The 19,830-nt window shown below is 45.1% G+C and overlaps 2 protein-coding genes across 2 annotated transcripts in view; both read left to right on the forward strand.

The window, feature by feature from the left end:
- RPL7A (ribosomal protein L7a) overlaps positions 1-19,830 on the forward strand; it is a 304,745-nt gene that overhangs the window by 168,358 nt on the left and 116,557 nt on the right. The window lies entirely within an intron of this gene.
- GLT6D1 (glycosyltransferase 6 domain containing 1) lies at positions 644-10,749 on the forward strand. The gene is given in 5 exon segments (XM_068553125.1): positions 644-717; positions 4,107-4,122; positions 9,466-9,638; positions 10,081-10,211; positions 10,214-10,749. Coding segments are annotated over 5 exon segments (930 nt in total).

The following is a 19,830-nucleotide window of genomic DNA, read 5'->3' on the forward strand; positions in this document are numbered from 1 at the left end:
AGTAAGGCTGCCTACTTGTTAATTGGGTGCTGGAAATGAAATATCAGAGTCTCCATTCTGCTCCACGCACAGCCCTACAGATGTGTGCACAGAGATCCCATGGAGGATGCATGACATAAGCCTGGGTGTTGGCTGGAGCCAAAGGTTCCATGTTAGAACCTGATGCCTTTCATTCAGATTGTAATCCCTGTTCACAAACGTCTGCCTTGGAGGAGGCTCAGGTGTTCTTAGCCCTCCAGAGTCTTGGGGCAAATGGTGCATCTTACTATCTCTGCGAGGAGAAAGAAGATGACGTCAACTCTGGGGACAGATTGCATCCTTGTCATGACCTCATTTTGTTGTCACTGCTCTGGGGTGGAGAATCTGCAGCACGTCTTTTACTCAGTCAATGTGGACGTTGACAAGGACCAGGAGGAGTGTCCGAGACTGTGCACTCAGTCCCCAAAGGAGTGGCCAGCACCCCAGGAGACTCTAGTGGAACAGAGGTGGCCCTCTCCCCAGAGCTGAGCGTCCCAGGAGCAGACACCTAGGTTGGTGCCCCAGTGTCTCTAAATGAGCCCACGAATCCACGGTTAAGAGGGGGCAGAGGTGTGACTTTCTGCTAATTAAAACGGACTTCTCTCTCCTTCTCCTCTAGGAGACAATGAACTCTAAAAGGAAAATGCTGTTATCGATTCTGTGTCTTTCATCCCTCGTGTTGCTTGAGCGTTATTTCAGGTAAATAGAAAGTATTATGAATCATGACCTGCGGTGCTTGGCAGGGCTCGTCGAAACCTCCAAGTTTTGTCCAAAGATGTTAATAACACTTTCAAAATTAATCAGATGTTACCTCCCCTCTCTGGGGGGGCCAAGCAGAATATACTTACTTTCATTCTTTCATTTTTAAACTCTCAGCAAGCATTGCTCAAGCCCTGTCTGGGCCCTGGGCTCTGTTCCAGGTGCTGCGGGAACAGCGGTAAAGGATGTGCCTGTCCCCGTGGAGCGTCCTGTCCTGTCCTAGGTGGAAAAGGCAGAGCAAACAAACAGAACAGAGGGTCAGGGATAACATATTTTACGTGATTAATGTCAAGAAGAAAAATTAAAGTTAGGTCACAGCACCGGGTTGCTGTTTCAGACAAACTGTAAACTGCCACAAAGTTCCATCTTGTGTCTGACATAAACAAGATGACAGTGACCTGCCCTGGCAGCCTGTGTGAGCTGGGGGCACACCTGTGACCTGCTCAGTTTCTCATAGAGAAAAATACCAATTCTTCCTTCCTCCATGCCCACACCTCATGGCCTCCTTCAAAAGCAATGCAACCTTCCCAAATGCTATTTGAAAAGCAGTCATACCGTGAGAGAGAATGTCTTGAAAAATGAAACTTTCACAAAACACAGATCTGATAAAAGGCTTGTAGCCAAAATATGCAAAGAACTCTTATTAAACTCAACAATAAAGAAAAGAAAAACTTAATTGAAAAATGGGCACAATCTGGACATCTCACCCAAGGAGACATAGAGATAACAAACAGGCATCTAAAAAGATGCTCGACATCATTTGTCATTAGTTAATTGCAAATTAAAATAGCAACGAGATACCACGACATATCTGTTAGCACAGCCAAATGGTACAGCCACTTTGGAAGACAATGTGACAGTTTCTTACAAAGCTAAATATGGTCTTTCCAATCATCCAGCAGTGGTGTTCTTAAGTACTATTAGTCCAAGTAATTTGAAAACGTATGTCCACAAGCAACCCACACAGGCTTTTATAGCAGCTTTATTCATAATTGCTAAAATCTGGAAGCAACCAAGATGTCCTACAGCAGATGAATGGGAAATAAACTGTGGTCCATCCAGATAAAGGAATATGATTCAGCAATAAAAAGAAATGAGCTATCAAGCCAGGAGAATATACGGAGGAAACTTCAACGCATATTGGTAAGGGAAAGAAGCCAATCTGAAAAGACTACCTACTGAGTGATTCCAACTGCATGGCATTCTGGAAAAGGCAAAACTGTGGAGACAGTAAAGGGATCAGGGATTGCCAGAGGTTTGGGGGATGGGGGAGGGGTGGATAGATGAGCACAGATTATTTGGGGGCAGTGGAACTGCTCTTTGTGACACCGCAGTGGTGGACCCATGCCACTATGCCTTTTTCAAAACCCATAGAATTTCATAGCACAAAGAGTGAATCTTAACCTAGATAAATTCTACAGTTGCTTAGGAGGTTGAGGGAATCCCAGGAAGGTTTGCTGAGCATGACAAAAATCATCGAACTGTATCAAACATAGCTGAAACCTAGGTGCTGATTAGCTTGTGTGTGCCCTGTGTGTGTTAGCGCATTAGCTAGTGTGTACCCTGTGTGTGTTAGTGCATTAGCTTGTGTGTGCCCTGTGTGTGTAAGTGCATTAGCTTGTGTGCCGTGTGTGTAATGCATTAGCTTGTGTGTGCCCTGTGTGTGTTAGCGCATTAGCTTGTGTGTGCCCTGTGTGTGTTAGCTTACATTTCCCCTTGATACTCTCTTTCTAATATTCACCTGAATTTGTCACTGTAATTCGTTTTGGGCAGCTGTATAACACCCAGGGTGGAAATATTCCAGCTGACTCATTAGCTGTGCTTCTCCTGGGCACTTGAACCATTTCTGTGCTTTTGCTGTTATAATGCTGCCCACACCATTATTATGCCTGCTTCGTGGCACATGTGGGCAAGAGCCTCAGTTGGGTGGAAGGGGAGTCACTGGGCAGCTGGGCATTTGCTGTCCAACCTGGAAGATGGTGTCAAATCATTGTCCAAAGCAGTTACCCACCCCAATTTAAATCCCCAAAGGTCTCCTTGCTTTCTGATGCTTGGTGCCACCAACGTGGTGGGCATAAAGTATCTCTTGAGGTATATCACCAAAAATGATGGAGTCCTCACTTCCAGTTATTTTCTCCTCCATAAAACCAATGAGAAAACTGGCAAAAATTGTTATAATCAACTCATTCAGTACTCTGGAAATTAACAAAAGGCTTATACCAATCTGGGGAGCATTTGCTCAAGAAAAATAGCTGGCTCTCAGTAAGAAAAGTGAGGTTTGTGGCATTTTAACTTGGCTTGGGCTGATTGCCTCTCTCCAGCTCTACAGTGGCCTTGAGTCAGATTCTCCCTCCCTTCCCAGGCTTCATCTTTGCTCTTGGTTGTTATGTTTGTTTGTTTAATGACTTTTCTGAACTAATTTTTATAAAATTTATGGCCACTGAAATCTCTGCTCACTTAGGGAGAATCTTATTTACAGAGTTGCCATTTTATATTATTTAAGTTATTTATTTTCAACCCAAAACTACCAAACTTGCAAAGAAACAAGACAGTAAGGCCTGTACAAAAGAAAAAAAGCAATTAATAGAAATTATGCCTGAAGAAGCCCAGGTGTTGGACTTACTAAAGATTTAAATCAGCTATTTTAAATATCAAAGAACTAAAGGAAACCAAAGTATGAGGACAACGTCTTACCAAAGACAATATCAATAAAGATGAAGGAATTATAAAAAAAAGAACCAAATAGAAATTCTGGAGTTAAAAAGTGCAACGTCTGAAATAAAAAATTTGCTAGAGGAGATCAACGGTAGATTTGAGCAGGCTGAAGAAAGACTCAATAATCCAAGGAGATCAACAAATTCCAGTGGGATAAATTGAAAGAGATCCACCACTAGATAGATCATAAGCAAAGTATTGAAAACCAAAAGCAAAAGAAGGATCTTGAAAGTAACAAAAGAGAAGTGATTCAATAAGATTAACCGATTATTTTTAATCAGACACCATGGAGGCTAGAAAGCACTGAACAAAATATTTTAAACGCTGGAAGAAAAAAACCCTGTCAACTAAGAATTCTATATCAGAAAAAATAACCTTCATAAAAAGGGGGGTGGTTAAGAATCCACCTGCCAATGCAGGGGACACAGGTTTGAGCCCTGGTCCGGGAAGATCCCACATGCCACGGAGCAACTAAGCCCGTGCGCCACAACTACTGAGCCTGCGGTCTAGAGCCCGTGCGCCACAACTACTGAGCCCACGTGCCGCAACTACTGAGCCTGCATGCCACAACTACTGAAGCCCACGCACCTAGAGCCTGTGCTCCACAACAAGAGAAGCCACCGCAATGAGAAGCTCACGTACCACAACGAAGAGTAGCCCCTGCTCGCCGCAACTAGAGAAAGCCCACAAGCAGCAACGAAGATCCAATGCAGCCAAAAACAAACAAATAAGTAAATAAATATTCTCTTTAAAAAAAGGGGGAGGAAGAAGAAGTAGAAGAAGGAGGAGGAAGAGGAGGAGGAGGAATTCAAACATTCCCAGAAAAATAAAAACTGAGAAAATGTATCACTTGCAGAATTGCTGTACAAGAAATACTGAAGGAAAATTTTCAGGCTGAAAAAATGGGAGACTAGACAATAACTTGAGTCCACATAATGGAATACAGACAACCAGTAAATATATAAGACAATTAGGTAAATATAAAAGACAAATTAAATGCATTTTTGTAATTTTCTTCTTCACCTGTCTGATTTACAAGATAGCTGATAAGGCAATAATTATGAATCTGTGTCAATGGCCACAAAATGTACAAACATGTAATTAGAATTACAGTAACAGCACAAAGGACAGGAGAAGACATGGGGCTATACAGGAGCAAAGTTTTTGTATACCATAGAAATTAAGTTGGTATTAGTTGATCTAGATTGTTACAAGTTAAGGTGCTAATTGTAATCCCCAAGACAACTACTAAGAAAATAACTAAACTATATAGTAAAAGAAGAAAGAAGTGCATTAAAATGGTAGTGTAGAAAATATCTATTTCACGTAATAGAAGGCATTGATAGAAGACCAGAGGAACAAAAAGGATATAAGACATATAGGAAACAAACAGCAAAATGGCCACTGTGCTATTACACTTTGTGGATGGATTAAACACTCCAATTAAAAGGCAGAGACTGTTACAGCCCAGACCTACTCTACTCCATCTCTTTGCATGAGAGACATTTAACAGAATAAAGTCAACATATACACACTACTGTGTATAAAATAGATAATCAACAAGGACCTATTGTATAGTACAGGGAGCTCTACTCAGTACTCTGTAATAACCTATATGGGAAAAGAATCTGAAAAAGAATAGATATACATATATGTATAACTGACTCACTTTGCTGTACACCTGAAACTAACACAACACTGTAAATCAACTATACTCCAATATAAAATAAAAATTTTTAAAAAGGGCAGAGACCGTGAGAATGGATTCAAAAACCAAGATCCAACCATATGCTGTCTACAAAAGACAATTTAGATTCAAAACCACTCACAGACCTAGTTTAGGCTGAACTAAAAGGATTGAAAAAGTATACCATGGGAACAGTAAACAAAAGAGAGCTAGAGGAGCTATACTAATATCAAACAAAATAGACAAAGATAAAAATTGTTACTATGGACAAAATAGGACATTTTTAATGATAAAAGAGTTCAATCCACTAAGAAGAAATAACAATTAATAACATACATGCACATAACAACAGAGTCCTAAAAACTTACAGAATTGAAGGGAGAAACTGACAATTCAACAACAACAGTTGGAGACCACAATACCTAACTTTCAATAATGGACAGAGAAACTAGACAGAAAATCAACAAGTAAATGGAAGGCTTGAAGAACGCTGCAAACTAGACCTAAGAGACATCTGTAGAACATTCCTCCCAACAACAGAAGGATATATGTTCTTCTCAAGTGCACATGGAACATTCTCCAGGAAAGACCATCTTAAAGACCATGATAAAATAAGTCTCAATAAATTCAAAAGGATTTGAATCATGTAAAGTTGTTCTCTGACCAAAATGGAATAAAATTAGAAATAAATATCAGAAAGAAATTTGGGAAATCCACAGATATGTGGACATTAAACAACACACTCCTAAATAGTCAGTGGGCCAAAGAAGAAACAGCAAGGCAAATTGTAAAATACCTTGAGATTATTGATAATAAAAACACAATATACCAGAACTTATGGGATGCAGAGATAGTAGTGCTTATAGCAAAATTTATAGCTGTAAATGCCTACATTAAGAAATAAGAAAGGGCTTCCCTGGTGGCACAGTGGTTGAGAATCTGCCTGCCAATGCAGGGGACACGGGTTCGAGCCCTGGTCTGGGAAGATCCCACATGCCGCGGAGGAACTAGGCCCGTGAGCCACAGCTACTGAGCCCGCGCGTCTGGAGCCTGTGCTCCGCAACAAGAGAGGCCGCGATGGTGAGAGGCCCGCGCACCGCGATGAAGAGTGGTCCCCGCTCGCCGCAACTGGAGAGAAAAGCCCTCGCACAGAAACGAAGACCCAACACAGCCATAAATAAATAAATAAATAATTAAAATATATCATTGAAGGAAAAAAAACCTCTTTAGTTTAAGAAATAAGAAAGATCTCAAGTTCATAACCTAACTTTACACATTAAGGAAAAAGAAAATGAAGAACAGTTTAAATTACAGCAAGCAGAAGAAAAAATGACAAAAATTAAAGAGTAAATAAATGAAACAAAGAGTGGAATAATAGAGAAAAATCAATGAAACCAAAATTGGTTCTTTGAAAATAGTAACAAAATTGACAAACCTCTAACTAGAATTACCAAATAAAAAGAGAGAAGACTCAAATTACTAATGTCAGGAGTGAAAGAGGGGACATTACCAACAACCTTCAGAAATAATTATGATTTTAAGGGAATAATATGAACAATTATATGCTAACTAATTAGATAACCTAGATGAAATGGAGAAATTCTTTGAAAGACATAAACCCTTAGAGATTCCTAGAAAGACTCAAGAAGAAAGGAAAAATTTGAATAGGTCTCTAACATGTAAAGAGATTGAATTAATAATAAAACATTTTCCGTGAAGAAAAACCCAGGACCAGAAGACTTCATTGGCAAATTCTACCAAATGTTTAAAGAAGAATTAATGCTAATCCTTCACAACCTATTCCAAAAATTAGAAGAGGATTCATCCTAGGAGACCAGCATCACCCTGATGCCAAAACCAGACAAAGGCATCACAGGAAAACTACAGACCAATATCTTATATGATATAGATGCAAAAAATTTCAACAAAATACTAGAAAACCAAATCTAGTAGCACACTAAAAGGATTATACAGCACAAACTAGTGGGATTTATTCCAGGAATGCAAGGTTGATTCAACATAGAAAAATGAATCAATGTAATACACCATATTAATAGAATAAAAATTAAAACCACACGATCATTTCAATATATGCAGAAAAGTTGTTTGACAAAATCCATCGTCCCTTCATAATATGAACATTCAACAAACTAGGGATGGAAGGGAACTTTTTCACCCTGGTAAACCAAAAACACAGCAGCAACAACAAAAATAGGTAAAATGGACTTTATCAAAGCTAAAAACTTTTGTGAATCAAAAGCCACTGTCAAGAAGGTAATAAGACAATGCACAGAATGGGAAAATATTTGCAAATTATGTGTCTGATAAGGGTCTAGTATCAGGAATATATAAAGAACTCGTACAATTAAACAACAAAAAGACAAATAACAGGGAGAAAAAACAGGCAAAGGATCTGAATAGACATTTCTCCAAAGAACATATACAAATAGCTTATAAGCACATGAAACAATGCTCAACATCATTAGTTGTCAGGGGAATGCACATCAGGATTGGGATGGAATACCACTTCTCACGCTATAATGTGTAAAGATTGTAGGATGACTAGAATCAGAGAGTCAGATCACAAAAAGTGTTGGTGAGGGTGTGGGGAAACTTGAACTCTTATGAACTACTGGTGGGAATGTAAGATTGTGCAGCTGCCGTGCAGAACTTTTTAAGGCAGTTCCTTAAAAGTCAGCCAGAGAATTACAATATGACCCAGAGATTCCACCTCTAGGTATATACCCAAGAGAATTAAAAACACATCTTCACAGAAACATCTGTATACAAATGTTCACAGCAGTATTATTCATAATAGCCAAAAATGTAAACAACTAAAATGTCCATCCACCAGTGAATGGATAAACAAGATCTATACAATGGAATATTATTCAGCCATAAAAGGAATGAAGTACTGATTCATGCTACCACATAGATAACCCTTGAAAACATGCTAAATGAAAGAAGTCAGACACAGAAGACCACACATGGTATGATTCCTTTATATGAAATGTCCAGGACAGGCAAATCTACAGAGACAGAAAGTAGATTAGTTGTTGCCGCAGTTTGCAGTGAGGGGGGGAATGGAGAGTGATGCTAATGGGTACGGTGGTACAGCAAAGTATTTTATTTTCTTGGGATTAACTCTAAATAGCATTGTGTTTTAAATTTCAGTTTTTCCATGTTCACTGTTAGTATATAGAAATGAGACTAATTTTTGTGTGTGTGCTGATCTTGTATCCTGGAGCCTTGCTGAATTCATTTATTAGTTCTAGGAGATTATTTGTAGATTCCTTAGGATTTTCTATGTAGACAATCAAGTCATTTGCAACTAGGGACAGCATTATATTTTCCTTCCAGCCTGATGCCTTTATTTCCTTTTCTTGCCTTGTTGCAGTGACTACAACTTCCATTACTCTGTTAAATAAGAGTTGGTGAGGGTGGACATTCCTTCCTTGTTCCCCGTCTTAGCAAGAAAGCATCTAGTCTTTCACCATGATGTATGATGTTAGCTATAGGATTTTTGTAGATGTTCTTTATCAAATTAAGGTAATTCCCTTCTATCTCTGTTTTTCTGAGACTTTATCTTTCTTCTTTTTTTTAATCATGAATGGGTGTGTCAATTGATAACAACTTTCGATGGTTCTCCTTTAGCTTCTTGTATGGTAGGTTGCACTGAGTGATTTTCAAATGTTGAACCAGCTCTGCATATTTTAAATCCTGTTGTTGTTTTGTCATTATTGAAAGCAAATCTAATGTCTCTCTCCATTTTTGGACTCATCTTTTTCTGTTGGACTTCACTGATGGACTTAAAGCATATAGGAGAAGGTAAAAAAAAAAAAAGCACCCTCTAGATCTTCTGGGCAAAGGAGCGGGAGAGAGAAAAAGAAGGATGGAAAATAAAGGACACGTGGGGAGGCAGAAGTGCTGCGTCTACAGCGCTGGCTTCAGGCAATAATCAGGGAAGTTCTGACTCCGGGCGGCCCATGTTTAAGCTGCAGTGAGAGCACAAAATCAGCCCCTGGGCTAAAAAGGCAGGTGGTGTGATGAAAGCAGGAACTGGCTGCCTCTTGCATCCTGACCCACACGTGTCCACTGTGTGGAATTAGGCAACTCACCCAGCATCGGTGCCTCTGTTTCCCCACGTGAAGGGCAGGGACCATGACGTGCCCACTACACAGGGCACTGCACAGACCACAGGAGCCACGGTGTCTGGCACTTGGAAAGGGACTCTGTAAGCATTAGCTCTTATCGCTAGAGCAGCTTCTGCTGCTGTCACGGTACAGGTACCTGCTTCACTAGCTTCTTGTTTGTTCAGCAGAAAACGCCCTGATGTGATAACGGCCACAGACTGCCTTGCTCCTATTGTCTGGGAAGGCACTTTCAGTAGACAGGTGCTGGAAAAACACTGCAGAAAGAAGAACCTCACCCTGGGCTTGGCTGTCTTTGCTATTGGCAGGTAGGGGCTGCCAGCCTGTGCCATTTTTTATTTTGGAAAAATGCACACGAATACCCATGGACCTCCCACCTCCAAAGGGCTGCTCATCATTCCCTGTAACCGTTGTTTCTGGACGTCCTGTGCAAAATGGGACGTGGTTATTTTCTCCTTCCTTAGCTGGTCATTAACACCACTTGGCTGTCCTTTCACTAATGCCCAGTTAGCGCTCGTGCTCTCTTTCCAACGGCTGTTCCAAGACTTTAGAGGCTTTTTTCAGACTCCCAGGCCCACTACCTCCTCCTTCTGTAACCACTGCGGCTGAAATGCAGACGCAACCTCACTGCCCTCGTCCCCTGGGAATTCTGCAGCTTCAATGCCTCCCATGTGGGTGGCGTTTGTTGATGTTCTCCCGAAAATAATTTGGGAAATCGAGTATCTTCCTCTGTGCGCGTGTGTTTTGCAGGTTTTCGGATCAGTACCTGGAACTGTTCTTACGCTCGGCGGATAAGTACTTCATGACCGGCTACAGAGTGGTCTTCTACATCATGCTGGACACCCTCAGCAGGCTGCCCCAGCTCGAGCGGGGGCCCCTCCGAAGTTCAGAGTGTTTACCGTCACAGAGGACAGCTGGCCGGACGGCGTCCACCTGATGCGTATGAAGAGCTTGGGCAAGCACATCGTCCAGGACATCCAGGGCGAAGTCGACTTCCTCTTCAGTATGACCGTCACCCAGATCTTCCAGAATGACATCGGGGTGGAGGTCCTGGGCACGTCCGTGGCTCAGCTCCACGCCTGGTGGTACTTTAAGAACCCCGGGAGTTTCCCCTACGAGAGGAGGCCCAAGTCAGCAGCTTGCATTCCGTTTGGCCAGGGCGATTTCTATTACGACGGCGCGTTTGTGGGCGGCACGCCCCTCGAGATCCTAAACCTCGTTGAGGAGTACCTGAAAAGTGTCATTCATGACCTCAAACTCGGGCTGAACAGCACCTATGAAAAATACCTCAACAAATACTTTTTCCTCCGGAAGCCCACCAAGCTGTTATCCCCAGAATACAACTGGGACGCTGAGTTTTACCCGCCGCCCCAGGTTCAGTACGTCAAGGTGGCCCAGCAGTCCAAAAGGAGATTTTGACTCACCGGGGACCTCAGGTACCACCAGCGACAGTTCCTTAGAATGTGGGATGTCTTGAAACAGTCCAGGTTTCAGAGACATAGACATATACACTCATCCACGAGAAATTTTTCCCCCTGCAGTGTTGAACCATCCAATTTGGCCAATGCAGGATAAAGAATAAAAGGATGCTTATTTAATGCTTAATACACAGTGATGCCAATATCTATGTATTATAGATAACCCAGAACTAATTTTGGAGGCATAAAATGAAATTTTTTTTAATGCAGAAAGACTCTAGTTCAGAAAAAAAAAATATATATATATATACACACACACAAAAGGGCAAAGGATTACACGTTGAGGAAAAAGCGAAATGTCCATCACTCACAAGTCGGTGGGGTGCTTCTCAGGCTGGGGTTGTACGTTGCCGTGTTTAAACACCCCAAACTGTCTCACCCTGACCAGCATGTGATTGGATGTATGTGAACTAGAGACTTTCTATCAAATACCTGTCTATCCTTTATTGTTACAAAGAGAGATGTCAAGTTCATTTTTTTTAAATCTATAGGCATTTTATTTTACTTATTTTTTTAAAAGACATGGGCGGAGCTCAGTGGTGGAGGCAGATGTCTGCCAGGTGCAGTGAGGGATGGAAAGCAGGACCATGTCCTCGGGCAGCTGCAGTACAGCAGGGAGATGCGACTCTTGGTGGCATTTCTTTTGCACGTTCGAAAGGGCTCGAAGTGGGCAGCTTGGAGCACCGCGTGGCTCCGGATGGGGAGCCGTCCCCCACGGGGGGCTTATTTGGCTAGGAGTTGTTTGTTCTTGGCAGTGAGGGGTTACAGAGTGCGTGTCGTGTGAGGGCTGGAGGGTCCCAAGTCATAAGAAGGCACTCTTCTTAATTAACCCTCTTTCATGGGAGAAAAAGCAGGTTTAGTAAGTGTTATGGCCCGAATTGCGTTCCCCCAAAGTCATGTGGGGAGTCCTAATCCCCAGGACCTCAGACCGTGACTGCATTTGGAGGTAAGCTTTAATGAGGTGATTAAGGTAAAATGAGGTCACTAGGATGGGCCCCGTCCAATAGGACCAGTGACCCTACAAGAGAGGAGATTAGGGCCTAGACACGCACAGAGGGAAGTTGAAGTGAGGACATAAAGAAGACGGCTGTCTACACGCCAAGCAGAGAGGCCTCAGGAGGGACCAGATCCTTGATCTCAGACTTCCAGCCCCCAGAGCTGGGAGAAGTCCACTTCTGTTGTTTAAGCCGCCTGGTCTGCGGCACTTTGCTATGGCTTTCCCAGCAAACTAATACAGTAGGCGTTGCAAAAGTCACGTCAATTGAAACACTAAAATGGTAAGGAGATTGACGGTCACTTCATGGAGTAGAAGCCAGAGGCCAAGGAAACTTAGGTGGCATGAGGAGCCCACTAGCTGATGATCAGATCTGGAGCAAGAACCAGTGTCTGTCCGTCGTGTTCCGTCTGCCACCTCCTCCTATGACACCAGTCATCCTCGAGAGTCCCCTAAAAAACACACTTGTCAAGGTGTAGCTCATTCTATGTTTTCCTTCCCAGCTGTCGCCTTTGACTAAATCACGATGCTGTTTTCAGTGACTCATTCTTTCTTGCGTGTCACAGAGTAGCTCTCGATTTTAAAAAATCTGTAAAAGTTTCAAACCAGAGAAAGATACTCCGTTAGCCACAGGCCCTGCCTCTACAGTGATCAGTATCAGGTATCCTAGGTCAGACCTGGAGAGAGGAGGGTATGATTTAGATACTGCACTGAAACAAACAAACAAAAACTAACTTTTTTTTCCTGACAATTTATGGACAAGGCTAGGGGACTTACTGAGAAGGGTTCTAAACGTCTACCTTGAAAAATATCGTGAGATCAGTATAAAACACAGTAAATTCCTTGATAACGTAAAGTTATTAACGTCTAGAATTTCTAGGTCCAAGAACAAACTTGTTTAAAAGACTTACACAAACAGGTCACCCCTGAATGGCCTTTCCAATTTCCAACCCTCCTAGCAAAAGTGTGCTCCCCTACACAGTGGGTGCTAATTGAGTTTAAAATTTTTTTAATTTCGCCAATTTGATAAGCAAAAATAGCATCTTTTTTCTTGGATTGCTTAGGATGATGAACCCTCTTTTAAACTATAGTTGTCAGCCGTGTGATTCATGTGTGCACGAATGACCAATTTCTGTCTTTTGCTCATTTTTCTAACATGGTGTTCCTTTTCATCGTTCAATGAGTTTTGAGATATATATTCATAGATGTGATGTAAATCCTTTATCAAATTTGTTGAAAATATGAATTTCAAGTTGTCATTCGTATTCCAATTCTGTTGATGGTGCTTTTGGTGTACCAAAGTTTAAGGTTTTCATAATTACCATCTTTTCCCTTGATGTTTGTATCCATAGTGTAGGCATCTCATCCCCAAGTTATAGATATTATAGAACTTTCAAGGTTTCTTTTCATTCGGAATTAATCAGGAATTAATTTTAAGATAATGTACAGAGTTAGATATCTAACCTTATTTTTTCCTCAAAATATCTTGGCCGTTTCCCCCACACTGCTTGTTGAATAAATAATGCTTTTTAAGGTGCGCTATTTGTATAATATATTAAGTTATTATGCTTACTTGGGTTCATTTCTGGACTTTATATCCAGTTTTACTGATCCTTCTTTCTGTCAGTGAACTAATGCCACACAGTTTTAATCATTGTAGTTTCATATTATTTATGGTAGAATGGTAGATCAATTTGCATTACTCTTGTCTCTAAAATATTTCAAAATTTTATTCCTTCACGTGGATTTTAGATTCAGGTTTGCAATTTGGGGGAAATATCTCATTGGAATGTTGATTAAAGTGCTTGAGCTGTATAGGTTACCTTAAGATTATTAAGTATTTGTGATATTGAAGACTTTGTAGGACTATCACACATCTATTTATTCAAGTCATTTTTTTCAATGTCCCAGAGTGAGGATTTTTTTTTTTAAATGTGATTTTAACGTGTCCCTTATATTTTTCTTATAAGGGTTGCTGGTTCACAGGAAAGCTACCATGCTTTGAGCATCTGTTCACCCCCAGCTTTTTTTTTTTCTTTTTGGCCGCGCTGCGTGGCAGGCGGGATCTTAGTTCCCTGGCCAGGGGTGGAACCTGTGCCCCCTGCAGTGGAAGGCGGAGTCCTCACGCCTGGACCGCCAGGGAATCCCACACCCTCAGCTTCTGCGTGAAAAGCAGGTGGCGTCTGCACAGGTGGCCGGTGGGTTTACTGCCATTGTGCTGGCCTCACGCAGCGGCCATGGTGCGACCTGCACTGCTGAGCTGTGGCCTCCTGGGAGGCCTTGCTCTTGCCGAGGGCATTTCTGGGGCAGGATCTGGTCACACCTGTCTCTGGCATTTCCAGACGGTTAGTACTGAGGTTAGACCCAGTTTCCGAAGAGCCGGCCCTGCTGGTGGGTGGCCCCTGGCTCAGCCAGGGTGAGGTGGGGAGCTTCTATCCAGGTACTGCCTTGCAGGTACCTGGAGAGGAGAGGGCGGGGGCCTGTCTCAGCTCACCTGTCACACAGGTGCACCGGCCTGGCTTCACCTGGCTCTTCTGGGGAGCGTGGGCTGGCACTGTGGTCACTCAGCACCCCTCTGGCCTGGGCGGGGATGGCTGCGTTGGCTCACGGAGCCCAGAGTGGGATCGGGGTGCAGGCAGGTCAGGGCAGTGCCAGCCTGACCCTTCCCAGGGTCGCCGTCCCTGAAGGACCCCAAAGGCAGCTCCATCCGCCGGACTGCAGTGCTGTGTGCGCACTACAGGGGGAGGTCGGGGGACCACCTGCCACCCCCTCCCAACACCCAGAGTGTTTTCCAGCCCGTGGGCCAGGCTGGGAGAGGCTGTGGGCCCCTTAGTTGTTGGTTGGCAGGACCTGGAGACCCATAGCGAGGGAGGGGACGGGCTCTGGGTTGGATGGCCTTCCTGGGGTGGCAGAGGGGTTCGGAAGGCACCTGGGTGAGCCAGGATGCAGGTGGAGGGGAGGGGGGAGCGAGGCGAGGACAGCGGGGCAGGAGGGGCCCGGCAGGAAAGCTCAGGGGGTGGACCTGAGCTAAACTTCCGGTGGCGGGCACTGGGCTGTGGAGGGAAGAGAACAAGGTCAGACTCTAGGGCCTTCGTCCATTCGTTCTGAAGACGACCGATCAATCAAAAACACGGCGCACAGCCAATCAAAAACACGGCGCACAGCCACTGGGACCACCTTGCCTTCTGCTGTCCAGCACCACATCCTGCCATGGCCCCCCGTCCCAGGATGACCCACAAGACCCCACAACTGCCCCCCGCCCCTTCCCCCTCCCTCTATTCCTGCCACATGCCCCCGCGTTCCCTCCTCCAGGCAGCCTCCCTGCCCGCACTTCCCTGCTCTAGGCTCCTCTCTTCCCCCAGCATTGTCTCCAATAACTTAGCGACTGAACTGCAGTGGCCCCAGGTAAGCTGCACCGGGCTGAAGAACGTCTGTCTTGTTTTTCGTGCATCCCAAACTCCTAGAACAGGGCCTGGCCCCCCTGTTTGTTGATGGACTGAATGACTCATGGAGGAGGGGGTGCCGGGGAGAGGCCAGTACCGCCCACTGCCTCCTCCCGGCTGAGTGACCTCGGCCTTGTTTCTGAACCTCTCTGAGCCTCTGTGTCCACATCCGCAGGATGGAGATGGTGATCGTGCCCACCCACCGAGTTACAGGGACTTCATGAGATCTGGCAGGTGAGGCACCCGTCAACGACCTGACCGTATAGGGCACCTGGCAGAGGCTGGCCAGGTCCTTAGTTGCTCTGGTCTTCAGGTGGTTATTGCTAGCTGTGGGGCACTCCCCACCTCCTGCCAGCCCTGCCCTCGGGGGCGCAGGGGAGACTGCTGGAGGGCACACTCACCGGCAAGGTTGAAGGCGGGGGCTTCCTGTAGCTGGAACCTGGAAAAGTATTCAAGATACTGCCCCAGCCACTGGGGTCCCCTAGCGTTCTTGTGGCTGAAACCAGAGGGGCCAGTGCTTGGGCTTTTCTCGGATGAGGTCCCTCCTCCCAGCTCCCTGCCAGGCCCTGCAGTTGCTGCAGTGGCCGCGTCCTCTCTGAAGCAGGTCCACTCTCCGCATGGCAGGCACAGCCCTCCTTGAAAGGCTACGTCAGGCCTGTCCCCTCCGGTGAGGCCCCCAGAGGGTCCCCCAGCCCCCCAAGCCCGGCCAGTCTGCAGGACCACCGGCCCCCTGCCCGGCCCAGCCTCCCCGTCCACTCCATCCCCGGGGCCCCGTCTTCTCCCCGAGGCACTTCCATTTTCTCAGCCCAACGTGACTCCGTGACGTCCACGTTCACGGCCGCTCTGTCCTGCTCAGGACAGTGGGCGTGGAAGATGTTGCCCTGCCCACCAGCCTCTTGCCGGCTCAGGCTCTCCGGCAGGGGGATGTTGGGGGCGCCCCCGGCTGGGGTCCCTGCATTCCCCCAGGCTCTCGGCCCCCTGGGCTTGGGAGGGACACCCAGCTATGGGAGGGGGCTGGCCCACGGGGTGCCGGGCCGGGGCTGGAGGGCTGCAGTGAGGAACTGGGGGCCCCCAGCGTGGGGGAGAAGTGGTTCACTTCCCCGCCACCCTCTCACCTTCTCCCGGACTTCCTTCAGCTCCTCTGTATCCGGGGCAGGCGCTGTCCATCGTGGGCCCCACGTGCGTTGACTGAGTCCGGGGAGGGTGAGGGACATCCTGGAACTGCCCCTGGCCCAGTACAGCAATGGGTGAGGTGCAGGCGGGGTCAGACCGGGCAGGAGTGACTCTGAGCCCCTCCTCACCCCCAGGTCCGACCCTCCCCCCCCCGCCCCGTTGTCCCAGCAGTGACACCACCAGGGCTCGGGCAGGCCCCTGGGGCCCCTCTCCCCAGTGTCTTAACGCTGGCCTCAGGGCTGAACTGCAGCTTTCCCTGGCAGCACAGGAGTGCAGAGACCCTGCTCCCGCCTGGGGGAATGGATGTGCCTCCCCCGCCTCTCCCTTCCTGTCCCGCGCCACTCCTGCCCGCCTGCCCCGAGTGCCGCCTCCACGTGACACTTGCATCCACGTCCTCGTCCCAGGGCTGAGCTGCATGGCTGTCTCCCAGGCGACAAAGCCTGGCTGCACCGGCACTTCTTCCGGAGTCTCCTGGGCCCCGGCCAGGCCCAGGCTGAGGGTCGGCAGCGGGAGGGGCCCTCTCTCCAGGACCATGACCCCAGGCCCCCAGAGGGAGGAGAGGCCTGGCAGCCGGCGCCCTTTCCTCGTATCCATCCTCCAGCGGCCACTTGCTGCCCACCCAGCTGTCCCAGCCCGACTCCCAGGCACTGAGGCCTGGGGAAGAGGCAGCCCCTTGCTCCAGGTGTTCAGAAGTTGCAGCATTTAAGGCACAAAAGAGACCTCAATTTTGTCTTAAGATAGTGAGCCGTGAAAAGTGCTACCGCAGGGCTGTCTGCAGGAGTAGGGGTCACGGGGGACGGGCGTTCTAGAGTGCGAGGGGTGTTCCACAGTCACGGCCCCCCCATCCCCCACAGGCAGGGAAGCTCAGCTGCCAGATTTCTATGGGAGCAGCTTTGGTGATTAGGTGGGAAGCAGACAGTAACAGAATCCAGAATCTCCAAGGTGCTACATGCTGGGTCGTGATTTGGAGAAATAGGGCTTCTTCCTATGAGGGACCCACGGAGAGCGGCAAGGAGGGGCCACTGTTTGCTGGGAGCCTTGCCTGAACACAGAGGGGCTGGCCAAGGTAGCACTGAGCTTGGGAGAATGCCAGGGTCTGAGCGAGCCTCATCTTGTACACAAATTAGGAGGCTTTAGCATGGTTCTAGGATGCCCCGGTCCAGACGACTGCACGTCAGTTGGGCGTATTTGTGTGAGTCTATTTCTGGGTTCTCTACTCTGTTCCACGGATTTACGGTTCTTCTGCAAATACCACCGTCTTGATTACTGTAGCTATATACGATTTGAAATTTGTTAGACTGGTTCTTCCCATTTTATTCTTTTTATTTTAGCTATTCTATATTCTAGTTCCTTTGTCTTTCCCTATAAATCTTAGAATAATCTTATCTATGCCTACAAAAAAGCTTGCTGGGATTTGGATAGGAATTGCATTAAACCTGCATATCAATTTGAGGAGAATTAACATCTTTGTTCAGTCTTTCAGTCCATGAACACGGTCTCTCCATTTATTTAAATCTTCCTTGATTTTTTTAAATCAGCATTGCATCATTTTCAGCCTTCAGATCCTGTATGTTTCATTAGATTTACATCTCCAAGTATTCCACTTTTTTTTTTGAGTAATTATAAATGGTATTGTATTTTTAATTTTCACGTCCACATGTCCATTGCTAGCATGTAGAGATGCAAGTGACTTTTGTATGTTTATCATGTATCCTGCCACCTTGTGAACTCACTTATTAGTTCTAGGAGGTTTTTGTTTTTGTTTTTAGATTCCTTGAGATTTTCTACATAGACACGCATGTCATCTGCAGATAGAGGTGCTTTTATGTCTTCCTTTCAGTTCTGAATGCCTTTTATTACCTTTTCTTGCCTTGTTGCACTGCTACAACTTCCTGCACTAAGATGAGTAAGAGGGGTGAGAGGAACATTATTCCCACGCTCTGGATCATTTGTCATTCATCACTGATGAATGGTTCATCATTCCCCATTAAGTGCAACGTTAATTCTAAGTTTTTTGTAGATGTCGTTATCAAGTTGAAAAAACTCCCTCTATTCCATTTTTCTGTTTTTTTAAAATCACGAATGGGTGTTGAATTTTGTCAAATGCTTTTTCTTGCGTCCCTGGAATAAACCCTACTTGATTATAGTGTATAATTCTTTTTGTATATTGCTGAAATCTATTTGCTGATATTTTGTTAAGGATCGTTGAAGCTATATTGATGAAAAACATTAGTCTGTAGTTTTTCTTTTAAAAAAAAGTCATTGTATGGTTTCGGCATCCATTTTACCAATATACTAATATTTGGTATACCAAATACCAAGAATATTTTGGTAATATTAGCTTCATAAAATGAAGGGAAGTATTTCCTACTCTTCTATTTTCTGTAAGAGATTGTATAGCATTCATGGTAAATCTTTAAACATTTGGTGTAATTCTCCTGTGAAACAATCTAGGCCTGGAAATGTCTTTTGGGGAGTTCTATTTTCTTAATAGTTGTAGGGCTATTTAAGTTATCTAGCTCATATTGGATGAGTCCTGGTAGTTTGTACTTTTTAAAGGAATTGGTCCATTTCATCTAAGTTGTCAAATTACTGTATACAGAGTTGTTCATAGAATTCCCTTATTATCTTTTTGATGTCTGTAGGGTCTGTAGTGATAGCCCCTCTTTCATTCCTGATATTAGTATTTTGTGCCTTCTCTCTTTTTTGCTTTCTCAGTCATGTTACAGGTTTCCTTTCCAATGTTTATGCCTTTTTTTCTTTTTTGTTTTTTTTTCCTTTTTTGGCCATGTCAAATGGCATGCGGGATCTTAGTTCTCCGACCAGGGATCGAACACCCCCTGCCGCAGTGAAAGTATGGAGTCTTAACCACTGGACCACCAGGGAATTTCCCCACCCCCCCCACACCTTTTTTTTTTTTTTGTCTTACTGCACTAAGACTTTCAGTATGATGTTGAGTAGGAATGCTGGAAGAGGGAACCTTGCCTTGCTCTCAGTCTTAGGGGAAGGCATTCAGTCTCTCACCATTAAGTATGATGTTAGCTGGTTAAAAATTTTTTTTAAATTACCAGTTGAGGGATGTTCCCTTCTATTTCTAGGCAAGATTGTACTTTCTGGCTCCGTTCTTGTTGAGTGGCAACTCTGGCTGACAGGTTGAGAGGGGAGGTGGTGTGTGTACCTTCCAGAATAGAGCACTGGATGGATGGCTCGGCCCTCTGGATGTCCACATTTCCCCTCTGGCATGGTGACCAGCAACCTCATGGGTGATGGCTGTTTGATCACCTGGATCCTTGAGTGACCACGAGGTGCAGATGCCCCTGCCAACCTGCAAAGGAGGTTTCTCATATATAAGACATAAATCTTTGATGTTTTGAGCCACTGAGATTTTAGGGTTGTTCATTAATGCAGCAAA

Source organism: Eschrichtius robustus, chromosome 10, assembly GCF_028021215.1.
Source record: "Eschrichtius robustus isolate mEscRob2 chromosome 10, mEscRob2.pri, whole genome shotgun sequence".
Classification (NCBI taxonomy): Eukaryota; Metazoa; Chordata; class Mammalia; order Artiodactyla; family Eschrichtiidae; genus Eschrichtius; species Eschrichtius robustus.